This window comes from Lactuca sativa, chromosome 7, assembly GCF_002870075.4.
Source record: "Lactuca sativa cultivar Salinas chromosome 7, Lsat_Salinas_v11, whole genome shotgun sequence".
NCBI classification, from domain to species: Eukaryota; Viridiplantae; Streptophyta; class Magnoliopsida; order Asterales; family Asteraceae; genus Lactuca; species Lactuca sativa.
The window spans coordinates 107,034,799-107,058,175 of record NC_056629.2 but is presented as its reverse complement, the minus strand read 5'-3'; the positions used below and the strand labels follow the sequence as shown (position 1 = coordinate 107,058,175).

Here is a 23,377-nt window from a genome sequence, read left to right as displayed (position 1 = left end):
TAGGACTAAGGGAATAATCTTGTTTGGTTCGGTAATGGAATCAATAGCTTGCCCGAACAGGACCCTAGCTTTATTGTGAGCCAAAAATATTGATAAATTTCCCTTCCATAGGGATCGTTGTGGCATGAACTCATTTCTGCCTTTCCTCACCCCCGCCCTACCTTGTAACGGAGACTAATGGGTTGAAGGTGGTAAGGCATGGTCAGAGTGTAGGTTCGAATCCTGCCACCTTTCTTGTGGATCATCCTGAAACCACAGGATGATGGGAATAACAAAGCATAAATTTTGAAATGAGCACGTCAATATATGAATTGTTTCATTATTCATTATTTTCGGGTCTTTTCGTTGCATTCACTTACAACAAGAAAGAACCACCAGTGTTTGGTGCAGCACCTGCATTTTGGTGCATTCTTCTTTCTTTCCTTGGTCTTCCGTTCCGTCATATTCCTAATAACATATCCAATGACAACGAATTAACCGCAAATTCACCTTTCTTTTATCAAATCTCAGGGACATGGTCTAATCATGAGGGTAGTATTTTATCATGGTGTCGGATCCTAAGTTTTTATGGATTCCTTCTTTGTTACCGGGGTCGACTCCAAAGCCATAATGTCTCAAAACGAGGAGGCCATAGAGAAAGTCTTTTTTATTCCGTTGTCTCAAACTTCATGAAGAACTCCATTCTATCTCTCCCTAGTTACGAACAAAAAACTGGGGCTACGACCCAGTTGTACACTCCCTTCGTTCTACGAACCCTTGTTGATTCTGAACTTCGTTCGCGAAGGCGCCGGACTTTTGACGGGCCAGCCCTTTTTATGCGCTATTTTCCTAAAGAAGCTTTGCTCCTTTGGGTGCTAGGCGCTTTCGTGGTTCGCGAGAAGGAAAAAGGACTCATCCTTTGTTGCATCTGGCGCGAGATGATAAAGAGAGAGCTTCGTCTATCGATGAACAGCGAATTGACGGAGCTCTTGGCATTGCTTTTTTTTTCTCTCCTTTCCTATCGGCGAGTTCCGACCCTTTTGTTCGAAATTTCTTCATTCGTACTGAACCGCTTGCAGAATCAAATCCTGTTCCATAAGAACCTATATCAGCTATACATCCTCCTTGCATTTATGTCGGAGACGTCGCCAGTGCTATGGGCTTTGGCTTATGTAGATCAAAAATGATGAATGGGATTGTGGCACTCCACTCGCCGCCAATGCGGAAGGATGACGCTGGAAAGAATGGAAGGCTCTTTCGCTCTGCTGCATGCATCGGATCCCGTAGAACAAGAAAGCTCTTTACCCTAAAATTAAAACATATGGGCGCAAAAGGCTATCCTACTCTATTGTTAGGTAGCAATAGAAGCCTGCTTATGTTGCATTGGCGGCGTTTCGCCTTCTCTTCGCTCTGGACAGGAGCGCTAGTGGACACGGGGAGGGAGCAGGCGAAGTGTGTCGTTCGTAATGGAAAGAAAGAGACCACTACTTTGCTTCTTTGTTGGATCGCCGGCGCGAACACATTGGTCTCTGACCAGGACCAGGAACCAATTCGAATTTTGATCTTGACATGTCAGTGGTTTTTAACCGTAGGCATTTTGCCAGGAAGTTGGTGGGCTCATCATGAATTAGGTCGGGGTGGCTGGTGGTTTTGGGATCCCATGGAAAAGGATTCTTTTATGCCTCGGGTATTAGCTATAGCTCGTATTCATTCAGTAATTCTACCCCTTCTTCATTCTTGGACCTCATTTCTGAATATTGTGACTCTTCCATGTTGTGTCTCAGGAACCTCTTCAATACGATCCGGATTGCTAGCTCCCGTTCATAATTTTCCTACAGATGATACACGAGGAATCTTTTTATGGTGGTTCTTCCTTCTAATGACCGGCATATCTATGATCATTTTCTCCCAGATGAAGCAGCAGACATCGGTCCGTAGAACCTATAAAAAAGAGATGGTTGTGGCGTGAAGTACTCTTGTGCACCTACGTCACTCGGCTCGCGCGCAACCCCGCCCCGTTATGTTATAGTAGAATTGAGCTTCTTGTTGGGCTGGTTATTCAGAGCCAACAATTGGCTATCGGATTTCGTCCTGCAACTAGAATAAGATCGCTTCAGGGGTCACTGTGATGTGGCTGAATGTAGAGCAGCCCGCCCTTACAGCCTTTGATCAATAGATTATTTAGAACTTTAGACGATGGTCAAGGTAGCTTGCTTCCAAGCCACTGCACTATATGTGCATGTAGTCATAGTAGTCAGCCCACAATGCCTCTGTTCTATACTAAAATACTATTTCGTATGAATGGGGAATTAAGTCGCTCTTTGATCTGCAGAATAAGGCCTACAAGCTCTCTCTTTTTATGGCAGAGATCTCTCCACACCAAGGAACCAAATCACAATGGATCGAACAACTGGAAATGATAACAGAATGCATAGGTCATTAGAAGGAGTTCAAATAAGCGGAGAAATATAGTATACCACCTTACTTCTTTCGTCTATGAGGAATAAATAAAATTGCAGAACCCGCGGATATGTGCAAAACTTTCATTCTTGTTAGCCGGAAAATGGCTCGTGGTAAAGACAAGATATACTTTGACGAGACGTGCTCGGAATCTTTTTGTCGATTCGGGGGAAGTTCTCATACCTTCACCTCTACAATTCGGTAAAGCGGCTTCGCCTCTTCGCTTTTGTTCAATTATAAATAAATAACCACTTTAATGGAGATTTATAGCATCATTCAAGTAAATACAGATTAAGATCGTAAAAACATAAGTTTGTAATATAGCTACACCTAATTCCAGTCCGGTTAATGCAAGAACTATAAATAAAGGACCAAGATCCCCTATAAAAAACAAAATATCATTCATACGTAGCATAGTCCAAGCGAACCCACTTAAAATCTTTACTACACTATGACCGGCCATCATATTAGCAAATAAACGTATTCCTAAGCTTAATGAGCGAAAACAATAAGAAATTAGCTCAAGGAGTACTAAAAAAGCTGCTAACGGCAGTGGGACTCCTGTGGGTAATAAGAAGCTTAAAAAATGAACTAGGATGAAACATAGGCCTAGATATACATGAGGCCAACTAAAAAATAGGTATACCCATCAATCGGTCAATGTATTCTTACTTACCGAAAAGAAAGACTAGTTAGGTATCGTAGGTAGAGCATATTCCAACACTTTGGATAACCACTTGACATTGGCACCTTGGCCAGGTAGATCCGTCCCATTCTCCAGACCTCACCTCTGCTTTTTTAGAGTATGGAATGACTCGGATGGGCAGATAAAACAAAACCTGTCAGTTACGCCTTTAGGGGCCACCACGTATAGCTTTAGTTTATGCTGTAGCATCGGTTATTGCTCTGGTTACGAATGACCCAATCTATCTTTGGCAACCACCCCTACTTTTAGTAGATGGAGATACGCACCTAGGAAAGCGCGGAATAGACCTACGTGTCGGTCAGTGCCGGGGCAGAGATAGGGACCATGAAAGCATGGGATTCAATCGAACCTTTTCGGACAATTCCTAACGCAGAAGAGGGGTGCTAATAAGCTGACAGCTCAGGCATGGCTTTAATAGCGAAAGAAGTTCTTTCTGATTTGAATCAAGAAAGACAATGAATTTACGAGATCTTGATCCGTTTAGTGCCTTCACTTGTGAACAACAGGGACCCATTTTGTTGATTGCTTCTCTGCCCCAGCTCTAACAAATTGGTTTTTCTTTCTCACAGAATTAGGGAAATCATTAGATTCTTCTTCCTTTTTTCGGTAACATATACCGAGATAGGCTGGGAAATCCCCCTTCGATAGACAGGTGGCAACTTGACCTCTAAGTAAGGACAGGAACGCCCGTGCCCAATCAAACACCACAATCATGAAAAGAACCTGAACCGAGACCTAAAGCTGAACCACTGAAGGAACCTCTTCCGTTGTTAAAGCAAGTATGCTTTTCAAGCTTTTTCTTTACTCTTACTAAAGCAGACACACGCAAAACTCTCTATTTGGCTTTTCACTGAAACCAATACGTCTAAACATAAGGTAGGTGCTTTCACGACTCACTAAACGGGGGATCAAAATCTTTGCGTAGTAGAGGCGGGGGACGAAGCGAATGTAGAGGACACAACATATCCAGGGAAGGAAGATGGGCTGGACTCACTCTCATTCATGGCATGGGAAAAAGCAGCCCTAATGACTTTCAGTGAAGATATGCTTATACGGCAAAGTCAGTCACAAAGTCTATGTTCGTATGCTTTCACTCTAAGCCGAGCATCCAAAAAGGACGTGCACAATTGATCATTGACCGCAATCTTCTCTTTTCTCTCCCAATGTGGGGAACTTTTTTCGGTTTTTTTCTCTTCAGCACAGCACTCAATGGTGATGCATGGCGTCATTACTGAATCCTTTCATTGACCTTTCTTTTCTATAATGAAAAAGCCCTCCTCTCGGTGATGCGGGCGAGAAACCCAAATCAGAAAAGCTTAGAAAGCCAATGGCTCAATGGTTCTCACCACCCTCCTCTGGCGCAAACACCATTTGATGCGCTGCGCTCATCATGAGAAGTCGGGGAACTCTCTTGGGTGGACTTCAAGCGCGATGATAGTCAGTTTGAAGTTTTCTACTATGCCGTCTTTATTAGTTCAAAGACCGGGCTTGGGGGTTGGTCTCAGTGGTCAATGAAAATGTACTAGTGTGCTGTCTTAACATGCAGAAATTTTATTAGACTGCTAGCTTTACCAGCGGTAGGAGGGTGAAAAGACGGTGCATGAGCGAAGTAGGATCCTCTTTTTTTGTATCCCATCGACGATATTCTTTGGTTTTGGTACATAACAATTTGCATAAGCAAAGTCGAATATTTGTTACAAATCTAGATCTTGCACTCTCATCTCTAGTCTCTAGCTATCATCTTAGTATATTAGTCAAGCTATATCTTGTACTTTCTTGGGCCTAACTAAGAAAAGAGAACAAGAAAAGCAAAACCAAATACGACTTTCAGCCAGGCTGCTTCATTCAAGTCTAGGACCTAGGCAAGACTTATAAATCGAGCAGTTATAAAGCAGTTTAATCGCATTTATCGTCTCTCACTTAGCTTTGATCTGGTGTCGTCGCTCACAGTCCAAGAAGAGTAGTCCTTTCATTGGCTAGCGGGATTACTCTTAATGGGATAGACCGATCATCGCTTCCTTCCTCTACTAGTTCTGGAATCAAGCCAGCAAAGAAGTAGACTCCTTCCTTTTTCACTGGCTAGCATCATAGGGATATTCGACGTTTAATGAGATAGTCTAGTTCTAGACTAAAGCTAGCAAAAAAACAAGAGTGAGGTCGATATGGGCATTACTAGTAATTGCTAAGGTGCTTTATTAAGTACTTTCCACGCTCCTCTCTAGTCTCTTTCCAGCCTTTGTGATTTCATATACTATTCCCGTATGTCATATCTCTTATTCAATCTTGCTATACGTCCAAGCTCGGTAGTTGGAAGCAGAACTGAGACTGGATGTGACTGAAGGAAAAGGGAGATAGGTGTGATAGGAGGGCACGGTTAAAAAGGTAAGCGAAGGCTCTCTCTCTCTCTCTCTCTCTCTCTCTCTCTCTCGCTCGCTCTGTGGTCTTGTGTGAACTCCTTTCTGCCCATTATTGATCTTCACGCTAAGTGAGCAGGTCAAAGCAGTTGAGGTGATAGCAATAGTAAGCAGGGAAGAAGAAGCAAAAGGTCTTTAAATAACTTTTGTGTAATAAAGCTTCTTGGTCTCATTTCATTGGTCTCTATGGCAAAGTCTCGCTTAATCGTTCATCGATCTTTTTCTGTAAGGCCTCGGGCCCTACGAATTCCGATTTCTGTTTTTGTTTGTATTAAAGTGTTGGTAGCTTCTAGCCTTGAGCTGGAAAGTCTCATCGGCAAGGGTACTATAGATATATCATAACTCTCTAATTGAGACTCAATCTATACAATCAATCAATCAGTACGTGCAATATACCGGTCTTTGCGATATGCTCTTTCAAATAGATCACAGATCTTCCTGCTTAGTTGCACTTCTCTCTGAGCTCTTTTGTCCGCTATCGCTTCCTCTAGTACTAGCTCTAATCTCTCTTCAGCAGTTGCAGTATGATTCTTTAATTCATCTCCTGCCCTTTATAGTCGTAACCGCTAGAAACTCTATATCATTGGCAATTGGCATTGGCGTAATCTTTTTTCTCCTGTCGGAAGGGTGTCCTGTCGAAAGCAAGAAAAGGCATTGCAAATGGCGTGCCCTAACTCTAATTCTAAATAAAGCTATTTTGCGCTCTTGGTCAGGCCTGTAACAAGTCTTTAAAAAATCTTTTCTTTTTGGCCTATGGTTCGGTCAAAGCAATGACTTGAGTGAGTAAGGAAGTATGACCTTTTTACCCCGGTTGTGAGTTATTGCTGACCCCTCTCTGTCTCTCCCCCGCGCTGTGAATGAAGTGAGTAATTCGTTGGTGCTTGCCCTTCAGTAAGTAGTTCGGATGGCTGAATACATGCTACGCTCTGCCACGCTTGCCTGACCGCGAGAAGCCTTAGGGTAAAATAATCTTGAACAACAATTTGAGAGCATCTTTGGAATTGAAAGAAGGGGCTAAACTGACTTTCACTTTCATAAAAAGAGAAAACTGGACTTGCACTTTAAGAAATGGAATTGCGATGAGCCAGAAGTTAGAATCTCACCTAACCACTTGTCTCCGTCTCCCGTAGTTCCCCCCAAAAACATCTGTTTGCCTACTTCTACTCTGTCCGGGGGTAAAATTCTTTTTGAGAACCAAGTGGCCCTTGAGGAAGACCTTTAGAAAACCCCTCTAACTCGGGGAAAGGAATTCAAGCACATAAAATGAGTCAAGTTTATGATAGGTACCAATAGTCTTTATGGCTCTCTTACCCCTTATGCAAAGCACCAATGACTTCGGTCTTCTGAAAGGGGCTTAGGGCATATCATCAAAGAAAGAATCCCGAGGAAGGGGGTGAAGCTGAGGTTAGAAACGGTTTCTCCCGCTGTTGCTAGTTCTTCCGTTGTTGGTAGTTCCTCAGGTCGGGTTGTTTATTTTTCAGAGCTTTTTCAATTCTTTCAGAACCTTTCGTATGCGCCTATTGGAAGATTTGGGCTACCTCCTCTCTTTCCGATCTCATTCAAATAATAAGCCAGTCTGGTTTATTAGATAGTGAGTGGGTAAGAGAGGTGCTTGGTCTGTCTCCGAATGTGGGCCTAGAAGCATTAGCCGAGTCTCTGAATATTCCCGAGGTTTCTCAGGATAAAGACAACCTTAAGGTGCTAATGGAGCTTCCACGGTCTCGGTCCATGAAGGTGCTTGCTTTATTGGTTGGCAGCTTGGTTATAGTCGTTATGAAGAATGAAGGAGCGACGAAGGAGCTCACTTCCACGACATGGGAAAGGATCATGGGATGAGGAAAAGAAAGAAAAGGTGCAAGGTGAGGAGATATAGAGAGGTAGAATAGGTGAAATGATTTCAAAGGAATCAGTTAAGACACGCTTCTTTAGCACAGGCCACAGAGTGAAGTTGGAAGGTTCAATGAACTACGCGAAGGGGAAATCTTGGGCGCTATTGTTGTCTATATACAAGTGGCGTAGGCGAAGCTGTGGCGAATCTTGGAGTAGACAGCGAGCTCCGCTTGAACAGAAAGCAGCAAACTGCAAGCACTACTCCAAAATCAGTGAGCTCCGCAACAAAAGCGAAGCGAGCCACAGTAGCCTATTAAGTTTTTCAGCTGCATCGTACCGTACTATGGGAGGGGTCCATACCTCCTTTAGATAGAGCCCCCTGCTCCTAATGTAGAGCTAGAACTACTGCTACCGTGGAATCCGTGCTCACACATAAGTATCTCGCCTTCCAAAAAAAAGTGGCTGCTAATTAGCACTAATGCTAATGGGGACCATCGATCAAGAAGGACTTCGAAGACTGCAATCGAATTGATCAAAAAAGAGAAATAGGGCCAAATCTTCTAGTTGCGCCTCTAACCTTACTACGCTACCCTGATAAAAGGTCGAATTCAGCAGGACTACAGGCACGAAATGTCGATCAAATCCTTTAAAGGAAGCCTAATCAAAGCGGGAAAACAAGAAGATCTGACTGAGTTGATTTATGGACCGAATCTCGAAAGGCGTGAGGCTTTCATAAAGACGTATGAGAAACGGAGGGTCGAGAGAGGCTTATTGCACGATCCACCCAACCGCTAATAAATGTTGCATAAGATAAGAGAGTGGGAGGCCGGCCCCCGCCCATCTGGAGGTGCACACCCATTTATGAACATATACAAAGGGCTAAAGAGAGAAGTCCATGGAGAACTACCAAATCCAATGACTTTGATTTGTTCGTACCATTCTGTCATCGATCACACTGGGTCGGTTGGTGAGTCACCCAAAAAAAGCATCGAGAAAGGTCAAGCATATATGTTTATGAAATGATCAACGGTTTCATTTATGCTATTCTCTGCATCGCGTTCGTCTGTGTTTATTGAGCTTTCAGCGCCATGCGCTTTGCTTCGCTTTATAAAAGAGAGAGAGCCTTGTCTTGAGAGTGAAAAGAAAGGGCAAGCGGTAGAAAGGATAGTCCCTCGCGCGTTCGCGAGAACTACTAGAAAATGGTGAGATCATTAGTGAAAGAAGGACCAACGATGATCCTATCCTAAACGAGAAGAAGGAGTAGGAGGAGTCAGTTTTCTTTGAATATCGAGGAATCAATCTCCTAATTATGCCATTCGGAAGAAGTCTTCTACAGAGGGAAAGCCTGTTACGAGTAAGTGGAGAGGAAAGATCTCCAGAGATTCTTATCTCATTCCATTCCAGTCGCTCAACCAGTAACCAATGGTGAAAAGTAAAAAATCCATGGTTTCCCGGTAGAACCCTATTTCGCCCAAGTTGTTTCAGAACTGAAAAAAAAAGCGGTTTTTCGCACAGCTTGCGCATAGTGCAGGTCCCACTTGTATATCGTATTTGGCCGAAGAAGCATTGGACAGGTTGGAGTTCTTACCTTCTTGGGATTCCATGGACCAAGATCTGCTTTTATTATATGGGCAATACCGATCTACTTTAGTAGATCATATGGATGTAGAAGAAGCTTCTCATTTTGATGAATTGGAAACATCTCTTTTCCATTTCTATTTACCCAGTACATATCTTTGTTTCGTGTGTTCCCCGAAGGAATTCGATCTCTTCAATCTCGAGATACCACCTAAATAACTATAACTGTGGCCAGAGAGTCAAATAGGTCGGGAAGAAAGAGTCTGAGGTTGGGTTGGACGACATACATCTTGGTTGGTCCCACCACCACTAGGGATTGGACATATATAGAATCTTTCTTCTAAAAAAGTCTTATTATATATATATATATATATATATATATATATATATATATATATATGTATATATAATTTTATATTCTTATTTATTTAAATAGCTGCAAGACCACAAAACGGGGTGAAAAAAACCGAAAGCCCTTCTTTTAAGTTCCTCCCAGATACATGGCTTACATACCCGGCTCAACATTCTTGGAAAACAATCGAATCGAGGGTCCGGAGGAGAATTGGCCATTCAATCTTATGAACTAATCGAGACCGAAATTGGAGAAAGAGATACGAACGGAAAGGAATAACCAATCGATGAAAGAACATAAAACCATTCTATTTCAATAGAGGTATGAGAAAGGGTTGGGGAAATGAAGTAGGTGAAGTGGTTGGATTTTGCGAGCTGTTCCCACCACTGCTGGATGTGATTCCAAGAGCCGAACAAGAATGAATACCACACAGAAAAGTCAAGACCAGGCTCCCTAATGGAATGTTTAACCGATCCATTCCGGATCGACCGAATTGGTACGGAAGTTGTAACATGGGAAAACCACGGAAAACACGACTTATTTGAATAACCCAGTGACCTACCAATTGTAGAAGTAGGATTTTTGGCAAGCAATAAGCACTTAAATAAAACAATTCAAGTGTACCATCTTCTTTCTCATTTCGAGGAAAAGGTGCGGAAGGAAAAGGAAACAACGGAGGGATCCGAATCGGACCTAAATGGGAATGACATGAAAAGTATTTTTCAAAACCTAGCATTAAGGGTGTTACGACGATATATGAGAGGAATGGAGAAAAACTCGTGATTGGTGTGGAGGGGAAGGTATGTTTATAATATAGTTCAAGAAAGAGTCGTCTCATTTCCTTAGTTCTTCGTTCTTTCTAATTCATTCACTTCAAGACTGGTTCTGAACGCCGCGTAACATCATCTTCAACCAACCTCCATCGTACCAGTGCGACCACTAAAGAATTGCTTATACACTAAGCAGCTGCTTATATACGCTTACTAAAAGACTGACTTTTATTCATATTCAATTCATTAGGCCAGCGTGAAACTAAGAAAGATAGATGTGCCTAAGGCGTAAGCAAACTGTGCATGCTAAGAGAAGAGGAGAGATGTTCGCAATGAATACCACAAGAAAGTCACCCCCTCTCTCTAAAAGGGCCCGTCACTTCGTTCGTACCTTCTTGGCTTAGGCTTGCAACTTCACTTACTTTATGGCATTGCCGCCTTTTTATAGCAGAAGCTAAGCGCTTGAAAAGTGTGCTAAGAAAGGTTGCTTCTATCGGCCTTTATGCGCAACAGTCCACCAGTAGCGGAAGATAGGGTTACCATACATACAAGAGTCTTCCAGTTCTTACGGAAGCTCTTTCTTACCAGTCAAGTAGTACAACAACTGTCTCTTATCTTATAGTCTGGCGCGGCGGGTCGCCTTTTTAATTCAGTAGATAGAAGAAAGTATTAGATAAGGAGTAGGTGAGTGAGTCCTCGCTGACCTGAGCGATTTCGATCACCTAGCAGGCCTTTTCTTTGGTAGGTAACATCGCCAAAGCATATCATCAAATTTGACTACGAAGGAAGGAACTCGGCAGAAGATCGGTCTGCAAGAAAGGCCTACTTATCCACAGGTTCATTGACAAAACCGTTGTAGGAATGGAGACCTTTCAATAGAGCGAAGGCGAACTGATCAACGAGAAAGAGGCCCTACTCACTACAAAGGAATACACCACAATATCGAACTGCACTCATGCCTCTCCCGCGTCAAGTTAACCGCCAGACTGGAGCTTCGTAACATGTTGACGAAGACCTCCGAACTGAGGGTTCGGTCAGTACAAGAGACTACTTTGTCTCCTCGGAAGAAGAATAGCCCCGCTCTCTAGCCGACTGATCCCGTTGATCAAACTGGGAGGGAACGTGTCACATTAGAGGTGAACGATCAGAGGTGTCCTCTAATCACTACGATGAGCTGGTCCCTCTTTTAGTAGACTCAGCTATGAATATTCATGAAAAAATGAATGCCTCTTTCATAGCTAACCCCATTTTTTTAATGCCGAGACTTTCTCTTTGTCGAGCCCCAAGCTTGTGGTCCTCCTTTGAGTTTGGGTTCAATTGGATGAATCTATCAAGTCAAGGTCAACGTACGTAGCAGCAAGGATGGTGCATCGCCTCTTTCTCGTTCTCGCTTGGGAGCCGAAACAAACACGCCTGCTACCTACTATACTGGACCTTCGACCAGGCATTCTACTTTTGTCGAATCGGAACCAATACCATTGTATTGCGCTTGAACAGTTGAGCGGCCGCCAGCCCTTCCGTGCACAGATATAGATTCATTCTTCGTACCTGGTCCAGCCTCACAACCCTTTGCGGGTTGGTAAGAAGTCAGTCTTGTTTGGTAAGACGGAATTTTACAAAGAAAAGAGAGTGCTCGCCCCGGCCAACAAAGACCGTAATTACATAGATAATTGCTCCTCCCCTTCTCCGTCTTTAAGGCTTTAAGCCGAACCGTATGGCGGCTGGAAATAAAGACGACCTCACCTTCTCGTAGATGGTGTCATTGAGAGCCATTTTAGTACCCCCCCCCCCCCCCCCCCCGGTTGACCTTTTTTGTAGATAGAATCTTCAATGAGTGGAAACAAGCAACCTTACTAAGCTAAGAAAGGTGCTTGTTGAGTAAGGCCGGCTTTCTTCGAATGCTTGAGCGCTTCTTTCTCATATCGATCATTCAATATCCTTGACTTTTCAATAAGGGGCGCATTATCTAGGCCGTTTTCTTGCAGGAGTGCTAGTGTGTGCCCTTACGTTTTCTTCGCTTGCTCTGCAGTACGAGCCTCATACAAAGCCGCACCCCTTTAATATGATGAAGAGGGGCCGCCCTCTTTTCTTTTCCGCACCAATCCTTACTTACTACTACATCTTTTTTGGGGTGTATAGCTCAGTTGGTAGAGCATTGGGATTTTAACCTAATGGTCGTAGGTTCAAGTCCTGCTATACCCAAACCTAACTTGCACTATACTATGAGTAAGGATGCGTAGTAGCGCAAAGAGCACTCTTTGGCCTTTAGATTAGAGGCGCTTCGCCGTCTTTGATTGGATGGAAACATCTATCTAAAGTGTGCAGTGAAGGAGAAGAGTAAATAGTAGGGGAAAAAAGAAAATGGCACATTGACATTCATCTTCCTCTCGAAGGGCTTTGAGAAGAGGGGCAACAGTGAAGATATCGAGACTGTGTCTATGGGGTCTTAGTAAGAATCTGTTGCAAGCAAATGCATGTAAGGGAGGAACGCATGCATTAAGATTTAAAACTTGTAGTCTACTTGAAGGAAATGTTTAGAACAGGAAACTTACAATAATACAACGCCGCATTCTTCGAAGATTGAGGAACAAGACGAGATCTATTAAGAGAATGATTTATTCTCGAAAAAATCTGAATAGTTACATCCAATTACAAACTACACGAAAGTTGCCCCTTATTCATGGAGATTTACCCATCACAAAGATGCATAGAGGAACAGAACGAACTTCAGATATCCCTTTTCCACTCAATCCAGAAACAAGATCGGACGTTATTCCGGTTCGTCTCCATTTTAGTGAAACTCTTCCTCAAGCAAGGTAGCCGATAAGTCATCGAAGGCTTTTTGTTAATAATGTAATAGTCAGCATTACTTCTTTTCAAGTTTCCCAAGGTGATTTCATATCTTTTAAAGAAAATGATACTCTAATCTATTCAGAAATAAGGAGATCCTTCTATATCGAAATTTCAGTTTCTAAAATCATAGGAAAATTCCTGGATAGCCCGGTAAGAATGTGGAGAAGAACCAAAACGGAATGGTTCCGCTTACTTAAAACAAAGAGGGGATGTCGCCTACTACTGAAAGACCCGTTTTTGCAACAGTTGCATTCTTCTATGCAAGACGAAGACTTAGAAAGAACAAAGAAGTTTGGATCCGAAAAAGTATGCTTAGGCAGTTCTTTCGCTGAGCACAAGAGAATAAAGAGGCATTTTTATCATTTCAAATCGATACTCTTATCGAAGAGAAGGAATGAAAAAACCCTAAATCTTACTACTAGAAAAAGAAGTCCTATAGTTTACAACTCTTCTTTCTATAGTAATTTGACCTCTTGCTCCACCCATCAGTCTTCTATGAAGAGAAAAATAAAAAGCTCTTCCCTATCTACTCATTATTCGGAGGTGAATCATAGAACACTAAAAGTTGTGCTATCTTATGGACCTAACATAGGTCACATCCCTCACGTGTGCCAAGAGCACATTCGATAGCATCCTCTTAAGGTTTAAAGATCCAAACCTTCTTCTTCTTAGCGGAAACGCACGTGGCCAAAACATCTAAAGATCGGCATTGTCGCTCATAGGAGCCCATCTATCCGGATAGAGGATATTCTATATCTTGATTCACTATTTCCATTATTCTTTTTATATTTCTTTTTTTTCTCTGTCTCGTATGAAGCAATGGGAGGCAAGCTATGACGGCAGGATGTGACCTTGCCTTTCGCCCTGCTACCGCCATTCTAAGTTCTTCTGACTAAACAAAGTTAAGACTAAAGTTTCGGAACTTAAGTTTGCAACTTTTTTCAGCAAAGCTTAGTAAAAATCCCTCCTTTGGCTACCTTGGATCAAGGGTAGAGATAGAAAGTAAGTCAAAGGTAGATCAACAAAAGTCTTAGTATAGGAAGAGTCAGATATGGTCGACGTTCTCTCCTCCCATCCTCTCCTCTCCCTACCGGTCGCCGAATATAAGTCTTCTTTGCCGTTCTGGTTGGCTTAGGGCAGTCGAAGTCTCCCCTCCTCTCCTTAACAGTAGAGTGATTTCTCATTTTCTCTCCCTCTTTCTATAGATAAGCGGGTTCTTCGATCATTCTAATGAAATAGGTTCGTTAAAGCCAATTGCTCGAATTCTGTTTTAGATTCCTATTCCACTCCAACGAGTGCAGAACTCTTAACCTTTCCAGGACCCTCTCTACGGTAAGGTGCTGCTCTACTCTTTCCACTTGCTCCCTCGTGTATAGCGGTTGAGTTCTTCGCCTCACGGTTTGGCTACCCACCGTCATTCCCTCTCTGTCTAAAGTGAGAGGGGTTCTCTGCGCGCAGTGTAAGATTCCCCTGGATGGGTCTCGTAGGCAGCAGCATTCGTGCTTGCCTTTCCCGTGATTGTCCGTTGTTCCCTTGGTTCGCTGTCATTGATGGTGTAAATCTGTTCGTTCGAGAGAACATGTTGATCTCTTTCCATATCCTATACGCGTTTGTTTCCCTATCAAGATGTTTCCCTTCCTTTGACCCCTTTTCTGATTTCTTAGTGTTGTCCCCCTTGCGTTCCCTCCCTTTGTGAAGAATTCCATTTCCCTTTTTCTCCACTCTTATTACTTCCTTTCTTATTCTCCTATTGGAAGTACCTAATCTGCTTTTTGAAATCTTTCCTTTCTTATAATTATAAGGTCCTTCCCCTGTATAGAAGTCTGTGTGATTTTTCCCCTTATCTTCTGGACGACTCTCCCCTTACTAGTATCAGTGCAAGGGCAATTAGTACGGGTTGCCATAGTAGTCTGGATGGATTGGAACGAAGGGATGAAGGAGGGACAGTCTGCCCAACAAGTAGACCGGAATAACTAGCTTCTAGTCCAACTAGCTAGAGCTCCAGCCCAAGCCTCCAAATCGAAGATTCGGAGAGCCTTCTCCCATGCGATGAGATGAATTCTGTCTCTCCCTCCAACACCAGACCTTGGACATTTCGTCCGAATTCCTTCAATCCTACCAGCCATTCCTTTCGGGACCCCGGACAAGGAGGGAATAAAGGCAAGCTTTGAAGAGTGGATTTCATTAAAAACAAGGCCTTACCAGCTTGACATAAAAGGGCGGGCACCTTTCCAACCCGAAAGCTTCTTGCTGAATTTCTCTGTAACTGAGTTCTAAAGTTCATCTCTTCATCTTCCCAGCATACCAAAATGAACCGAAATGGAATTGGCTATTGAACAGCCAAACATATTCCGGCCGGCCCTCGTAGTGTGGATGGAGGATGAAGGAAGAACACCTTACTTCTTTCAAAAGACGGAAACAGAGTAATTTTTTCCCACTAGCCTAACTAATGATTTTACCTCACTTTGTTGTATTGTACAGACAAGCCTGACTTTATAGATAGGAATTCAGAAAAGAGTTCTACACGGAAAGGAACACAAACTGATGAGAGACGATGGTTAACCCTGGACGTATCTATTCTGACTGTATTAGGCAGAGATTTTTCCCGCGCGTCGAATATTGGTTATCTGAGTGTCGACCTACATCCCTATGATGCAGTCCGGGTATCAAGGTAGGAATAAGAGTATCGGAAAGCCATAAGATGGGAGTCGTTCCTACTAAGTTATCTTTATACTGGAGAGACTCGCTCTCCGGCTTTGGAAGGATCTGAGGACAGTTCGGAACGAAGATCACGGAAGAAGAGGGATCATGAAAACTTATGGCTAAACATTCTCAATAGAGGTTTTGAAATCCAATCTAATCGTATTACTTGCGACGGGAAAAGGCGATTTACCTAACACATAGTGTGAGTAGTGTAATCACTAACTCACTAAATTGTATTATTTTATGGGTGTATTAGCGCGACAATAACAAGGAAAAGACACTTCTCGGGTTCCATGTACTGGCTCCCTCTGTCTACCTCTTATCTCTGACTAGGACCGTCATTGGTTTTCTTCAGGTAGTTACCTAGGGTTCTCTTCTCGTGAAGACATATTGAATTACTACTCCGTCTTACTTCCTATCATGACTCTGGGTGTCATCACTTCATGATGGATGACTGGAAATCTCGGAAGTTCAGGCGGATTTCCCACCGGTGTCCCTAAAAAGGTATAGGCACTTGGTGGTTTCAATAGTCTCGTCCTAGTTCATTTATCTCTAAACTGGAAATCTTCTCAATGAACCTCTTCTGGGTCCGAATCAACTCTCCTGTCGAACACTGAAGTGGATAGGGTTTTCTACCGGGTTCATGCGAGAATGGAAATGTCTAAAGAATCCTAAGAGATTATTAAAACATTTCACTGGATGATCCATATCGAGTCCTGCTACAATTACATAGGGTACACAAATTATATATAACTTAGATCCGATAGGCCATCGAATATGTGATACTACTCTATATCCACATCCAAACAAGGAAAAGGAAGTAGAGCGAAACCACACATTCTTAGTCTATAGGATCCTTATCATATATAACCTTGGAAGTATACCCTCTGTAAATCATAGGTATATCAATAAGGATGTTTTTAGTTTTTCATACAAGGTTATCTATGGATCCTAAAATACCCCTATGGTATTTTAATTACTTGTTTGATTCTTAACTTCTGAATACGATTCTGGGATTAATGTGAGTCTTTTAGTATTCCAAAATACTCCCATAGCATTTTAAACTTTATGTTTGGCTCTAGCAATCCTATTTGATAAGTTTCAGACCTGTTGCAACACCACTATCACTCCCAAGCACACGTTCATCGCATCTCGAATAAATGTAGTTGATCATGTTACATTTATTCCAGCTTACGATTACATAACTGCCCAGATTTGACGGTAATGCCCAACATCCGAAGACTTTTATTCTTGATCTTCTTCTGATACTTTGTTCGAGTGTTTAGATTCTTGATGTTCTTACACTTTGTTAAAATATGGTTCTATTTTAAAGTATAATTCTTGGTCAGAGTGTTTTATCCCTATGTATTTATAGGCTGTATATCTTTTATGAATTGATATAGTGAGCTCACTATAAACAATGCTCTGATACCAATCTGTCACACCCCAAAACCGGAACGGCGGAAACGTTCTGGGGTGGATGATGTCATGTCAAGTATCACAACATATCTAGTATAGTAATCAAAGTACAACAACCATTGCATTAGTAGTAATAATTTTACATCGGTTACAGGTTATAGTAATATCAAAGTAATTACAGAACATAACATAGATGCAGCTCGGTAATAGACTGTCTTCACAAAAGCTCATGGGATGTACCTGTTCATCACTGACCTGAGAATACAAGTTATTTTGAAAGCGAGTATCAACATTTTATAATGCTGGTGAGTCCATAAGTATTTAGTGTCATTTGTATAAATACGCATTTTTATTCAAAATAACTTTATGAAAAGTAGTAGTTTAGAATCTACGGTTTATTAGCATCCTTTCCAGAAAATCCTATATTTTCTAAATAAAAGCAGTCTTCTACTGAGACTCGACAGTGTTATGTTTTAAAGAGTAATTTTCCCTTAAGTACTATCATTACCAAAATACGGTATTTGACTTTAAAGAAAGTAAGAGAATATCACTAGTAAAAATACTAGGGGAAAATAACATATGCCTCAGCAGTTATACTGCTGACCAAGGCAAAAGAAATCATAGACTCCAGGAGAGTATCGAATAAATGATACGCCTGGCTCAGTCTAACAAAAGGAAACACAGACCCCAGACGGTATCAAATGAACAATACGGCTAGCAAGGTCTAAAACAAAGAAACACAGACCCCAGACAGTATCAAATGAACGATGCAGCTAGGAAGGTCTAAAACAAATAAACACAGACCCCAGACAGTATCAAATGTACGATACAGCTAGCAAGGTCTAAAATAAAGAAACACAGACCCTAGACAGTATCAAATGAACGATACAGCTAGCAAGGTCTAAAATAAAGAAACACAAAACCTAGACAGTATCAAATGAACGATACAGCTAGCAAGGTCTAAAACAAATAAACACAGACCCCAGACAGTATCAAATGTACGATACAACTAGCAAGGTCTAAAACAAATAGTAATCCTAAGTGGGTTGTTTCAAGAATACTGTGTTAATTCTTGTTACCTTAAGGCCATGAATTATAAGGTAAGCATGGAGATACTCGTAACCATACTGATTGACACTAGAGTACTTGACGCCCAGCAAGCGTCGGAATAAATGTGACATTTGTCACCCCTTGGCTTGGTAGGCCGAGGACTGTAGCTAGCAGTCAGGGTGCGGGAGTGTCAGTCCCGTATAGATCTATACACACAATGCCCGCTCTCCCTCCAGGAGACTCTGGTTACCAACTTGACGACAGGGAGATCCGTGTCTTGAAGATGCATCTCGTATTTTGAATTCTATTGTAAGTACTGGAATAACGATATAGACTCACAAATGAACTGACTCCTTTGGAATTCTCTGAACTAGAAAGAGTGGTTAGAATCTCCTAACTATTCCTATAATAGTTACTAGTGTCTCTGATCTATGAATGACGAATGGAAGGATACCCTTGCTACCCAAGGGAAATGAACTGGTCGATGGAAACCTTTATGTCCATATATGTATACATGATATATAACTAATGTTTAAACGACCTTCGGACGGATAACTGATACCCACCAGACCACATCCAAACAAGGAAAAGGAAATAGGGCGAACTAGCCTTCCTAAGTCCTTTAAACATTATTTATATAACTATAAAAATACATGCATGAATTTAACGAAGTAAAAGCATAGAAGAAAACTTTGATGAAAACTTTGGAAAACCTTTACACTTAAGAAAATTGCGACTTGATATCCTTTTGTAAAATAAGCTTGAAAACCTTTGGAAATCCTTTAAAAACCTTTCATAAACAAGTTTTGAATATAATTTGATAAAACAATATAAGTAAAGAAAACCTTTGTTTAAAACACTGTTGTAACTGGTTTTGAAGTAAAAGGTACAGCACGAGAGACAATTTGAGAAAAGATTTAAACAAGTAAAGACGTTTTGGAAAACCATCTATAGTATTATACTTGATAAAACAGCTGAAAGTGTGATAAATCCTTTTGCATGCAGGTTATTAATCACATATGATTGATATGATAATTAGCATGTTTTAACTTGTATTCCCCCCCCCCCCCCCCCCCCCCCGTAAAAGCATGTAAAAACGTTTAAAAGGTTAATTCAGGGGTATGAACTCACCCAACGTTGGCGTTTCGGATGAATGGACGATATAGGATGCTAAGTGTCAAGTGAGGACTTGACCACACATTCGAATCCTATTTAACATGTAATGATAAATTTAAGTATCCAATTAGTCATTTAATAACTAATTAAGCAAGTAAAGATGTCTTACTACATGAAAACACTTTTTTACGAGTGCTAGGAGTACTAAGGGTTGCATACAAGGTGTGTATGGACTCACATTGGAGTTTACTCTTCAAATGATGGTCCTTATGGGTGTTTACGGTTTCAAGACCACTTCCCCCATGAGTTTACGGCTGTAAACTCATGGTAGTGGTATCATGGGATGTTTAAAGGTCTTATCTCACTCATAGAATCATGCTAGAGTCGAATCAAGGGCTAAGGAAGTGATTGGGGTTCAAAATGGACACTTTATGGAGTTTACGGTCCTTGGACCACTCCCTTGGGAGTTTACGGCCGTAAACACATGAGTTTATGGTCGTAAACTCATGTTTGTCCATTTCTTTTGTGCTTTGGTGGTTCTAGGCTATGTAGGCAAGGTTCTAGTCACTTACATGAGCATAAGAAGGTGTTAAAGGCACTTAAACACCTTGGAAAGGTGTTTACAGTTTTGGGAGACCTCCCAAACTGTAAACTCAAGTGTTGCACATTTGGGCACGTTTTGGTGCATCACATGAAGGAATACAAGGTTCTAGGCACTCATGAAAGCTTTTGGAGGTGTTTGAGGAGTAATTTATCACCCAAAAAGGTGTTTACGGTCTTTGAAGATGGGTTTACGGTCCAAGAATGTCCTTGGACCGTAAACTCATTTTTACTCCCCATATGTTAAGATTTTGGTGTTCTAAGTCCTTTCATGTAAGCCCCTAAGTCATAACTGTCACACCCCCGACCAAGGCGAAACACGCCGGGAGTGGGACTAAGTTCATGGATCACAGATAAACTGAATATATAGCACAAGTACAACGATAAACAAAACTGCATTTGTATTTCATCATTAAGTTTGAATACAAGGTTCTTACAGATAATAATAGTACAGTAGTTGCCTTAAACAGGTAGGCAAATATCAAAAACAAGCTAGCTAGGTCGCCTGCAATCCACAGCTAATCTTCTGTCTGAACGTCTGGCTAATGATCCCCTAGGAATACATGTAATTTTGAAAGTCAACACAAAGGTTGGTGAGTGTCACAGGTTTTCTGCTAACGCAGTAATACTTTTAGTAGGTCTAAAAAGTATTATCTTTGTATGTATAACAACAGTTAAAACAGTGTTTGCAATGAGTTTTTAAAAGCCAAAATGTATGGTTTGTATAAGTAAACCCATACGTAAAACTGTGATTGTAATGAATCTTTGAAAGTCGAAACGTTATGTTTCATAAGTAATTCCATACTTAAAGTTGTGTTTGTAATAAATCTTTGAAGCCAAAACGTTATGTTCCATTAGTAATTCCATATTTTAAATTGTGTTTGAAAGCAACCAAATCCATGGTTGTACGGGTAACGAATAAAGTTTTCTGCCAAGGTTGTACTTCACAACCGCAGATACGGATAAATAAACATACGGATATACGGATACAGTTATCTGCCAAGGTTGAACTTAACAACTGCAGATACGGATAAACAACAAGTATATTTGATAAGCACACACGTAAAGTGTGCGATACTTGTTTAAACAGTTGACAAAACTTAGTATAGTGTATACAAGCACAAGTATGAGCCTAAGATACAAGTTCTATAACTTGTATAAATGTATAAACCTATATATTTATGTCATAAACAGATATACGGATATACGGATAAAGTTATCTGCCAAGGTTGAACTTAACAACCGCAGATACGGATAAACAGGTAATTCACAAGTATATTTGATAAGCGTACACATTGAAAAGTACAATACTTGTATAAACAATTGATAAAACTTCGAGTACAAGCACATAATTGAGCCTAAGGTACGAGCTCTATAACTCGTAAAAATATATAAACCTATATATATTTTTATCTATGTATGAGGTATAATGAAACTATCAAGTTGATAACCGGCTATACAGCCATAGCATAATTTTAGTCAAAACGTATATGTTATTTAGTTGTATTATCTTTAACATCATAACATATGTATCTATTGAGGTTTAAAACAATTTTGTTTACTTAACATGTAAGCGTTTAAACAATTATTTCTAAAACTGGTAAAATATTTACACAAAACAAAGATATTTTTTGTGTATTTCGTATGATAAATATCACTTAGTACATGTACTATCATGTACAGACGAGGGCCAGACATGAAACACCGAGGGCAGGGCCATTTTGGCATTATAGTACTTCTGAAATCCAGCAACCCATTCGGCCCTTCAAACCAAATTCCCCGTACCGTAAATAGTAGCGTAATAAATACTATTTCTGTTTATATTGCATAAAAAAAACGGTGGTGTTGTTTGTTTAAACAAAGTGTTTATAAAATAGATATATAGTAGATATAAAAGTACTACATGTATTCCCCCCCCCCCCCCCCCCCCCCCCGAAAATATGTAAAAGTGGGGCCGTAACACTCACCTTATCAAGCGGTTAATGAGTCGTTTTGCGTATTTGATGCGAGAAACCGAAATGTGTTGCTTCTAAAACGAACCGCCGGAATTAATTTAGTTACCTATTTAATCAAAGGGTAATTTTTGTATAAATTAATAAGTGTGGGTTGTTTTGTAATTTAACCAAAATATAGGGTTGCTTTGTTAAAATAAATAAATTGAATCTGGCCGATTTTTGCTAACCATTTCCAATGATAGACTAAAATGGTTTATTTACATTTAACTTTGGGAGGGCTATATTGAATAAGTAATGCAAACTTAGGGTGGATTTTAAATAAAGAAATAAATAAAGTTTGAGATTATTTTTTAACAAATTACGAAAACAGGATCGAAAGTATTTGAAATGAATTTGAGAAATTGTTTTGAATGTTTACTGATAAAAATAAACGTGTGCATGGGTTTCTTTTTGCTTTGTATACTTGCTTAACAACCAACAATGTAAATAATATTCATGGGAATGTTGGAAGAAATAAATTGGAATCAAAGTTTAGAGGGCTGATTTGCGAAAACCAACACAAGTCAGGGGTTTGTTTTAAATAAAATCAATGGAGGTTTGAGGAGGAGTCTCCTCCTCGTGGTCACGTACGCTTGTATACAACAAACGAAAATAAAAAAAAGAATTAGGTCTCGTCTAGGTTGATTTACTAACAACGAAATGAAGCACAAAAATAAAATCGAGGGGCGATTGAAATGATACCTACTGCGGTAGCAAAGCAGTGGTGATGGTTGGTCGGACTTCCACAGTAGCGGCGGCAGTGAGGTGGCGGAGCTGCTTCTGGCAGCTTTGTTGCCTCTATTTTCTTCCTTTCTGTTGGCCGACAACGACGAGGGAAATAGGTAGCAATAGTATGAATTTTTTTTTTTTTTTTTTTGGAGGAGCTTGGCAGTCGTGTATAAGAGAAATAGGGGTGTTTTGGGTGGTTTTAGTGGTTGAGGGTGGTGGTGTTAGGATGGTTAAAGGTGTAAACCGGGAGAGCTCTTGGAGAGAGTGTAGAGAGAGAGAGAGAGAGGGATTGGGATAGAGAGGGATATAGAAGAGGAACTGGAGAGTGGAGATTGGTGTGTTAAATGAGGAACCGAAGCCTCCTATTTATAGTAAAAGCATACACACACATGCATTTTGAAGCCATACCTTGTACTGGGAAATGGAGGAGTGCAAGTAAAGTAAGATGGTGAGGAGAAGAGAGTCACGTGGGCAAAAGCTATGGGCAAAGAATGAGCTGGAAGTTGGTGTTCATAAGCTTAGTGGGTCCCACCTAAGGGTGTCCATTCATTAATTGCTCAAAAACACACCAAATCGAACGTATCGGGATCCAATTGTTGAGAAAAAAAAATTTCGAACATGTTGTTTGATAGAGTTTAATTCAAGGATCCCAAAAACTCAGACGGATTAATTTTTGGAGTTATGGAACTTCGGGAAATTGCATTTGAAGTTTTGCGTATAAACAACTTGTAGTGTCCGTTTTTTCGACTTTTGTAAATAATTTTGTTAAAAATACTTGGAGTGTGAAACAAGGGAACATGTACTATGATATTTTAATGTTTTTT

At 40.9% G+C, this 23,377-nt stretch overlaps 1 protein-coding gene, 1 long non-coding RNA gene, 1 other non-coding gene and 2 pseudogenes across 3 annotated transcripts; 3 read left to right on the top strand and 2 right to left on the bottom strand.

Annotated features, from left to right (window-relative positions):
- Positions 1-891: 891 nt before the first annotated feature.
- On the bottom strand, positions 892-1,176 carry LOC111895120 (uncharacterized). Its single transcript, XM_023891221.3, has one exon. The coding sequence runs from the start codon at positions 1,108-1,110 to the stop codon at positions 892-894; it is 219 nt and encodes a 72-aa protein (XP_023746989.1). The 5' UTR covers positions 1,111-1,176.
- Positions 1,177-8,619: 7,443 nt separating this feature from the next.
- On the top strand, positions 8,620-9,186 carry LOC111895122 (uncharacterized mitochondrial protein ymf1-like; annotated as a pseudogene).
- A 2,617-nt stretch (positions 9,187-11,803) lies between these two features.
- LOC122195203 (ribosomal protein S4, mitochondrial-like) lies at positions 11,804-13,617 on the top strand (annotated as a pseudogene).
- TRNAK-UUU (transfer RNA lysine (anticodon UUU)) lies at positions 12,219-12,291 on the top strand. Its single transcript has one exon. It is a non-coding gene; the product is annotated as a tRNA-Lys (tRNA).
- A 3,549-nt stretch (positions 13,618-17,166) lies between the features above and the next one.
- LOC122195006 (uncharacterized) lies at positions 17,167-23,157 on the bottom strand. Its single transcript, XR_006184924.2, has 3 exons — positions 22,527-23,157; positions 21,798-21,891; positions 17,167-17,319 (listed from the first exon to the last, which is right to left on the bottom strand). It is a non-coding gene; the product is annotated as an uncharacterized LOC122195006 (long non-coding RNA).
- Between the last annotated feature and the right edge of the window lie 220 nt (positions 23,158-23,377).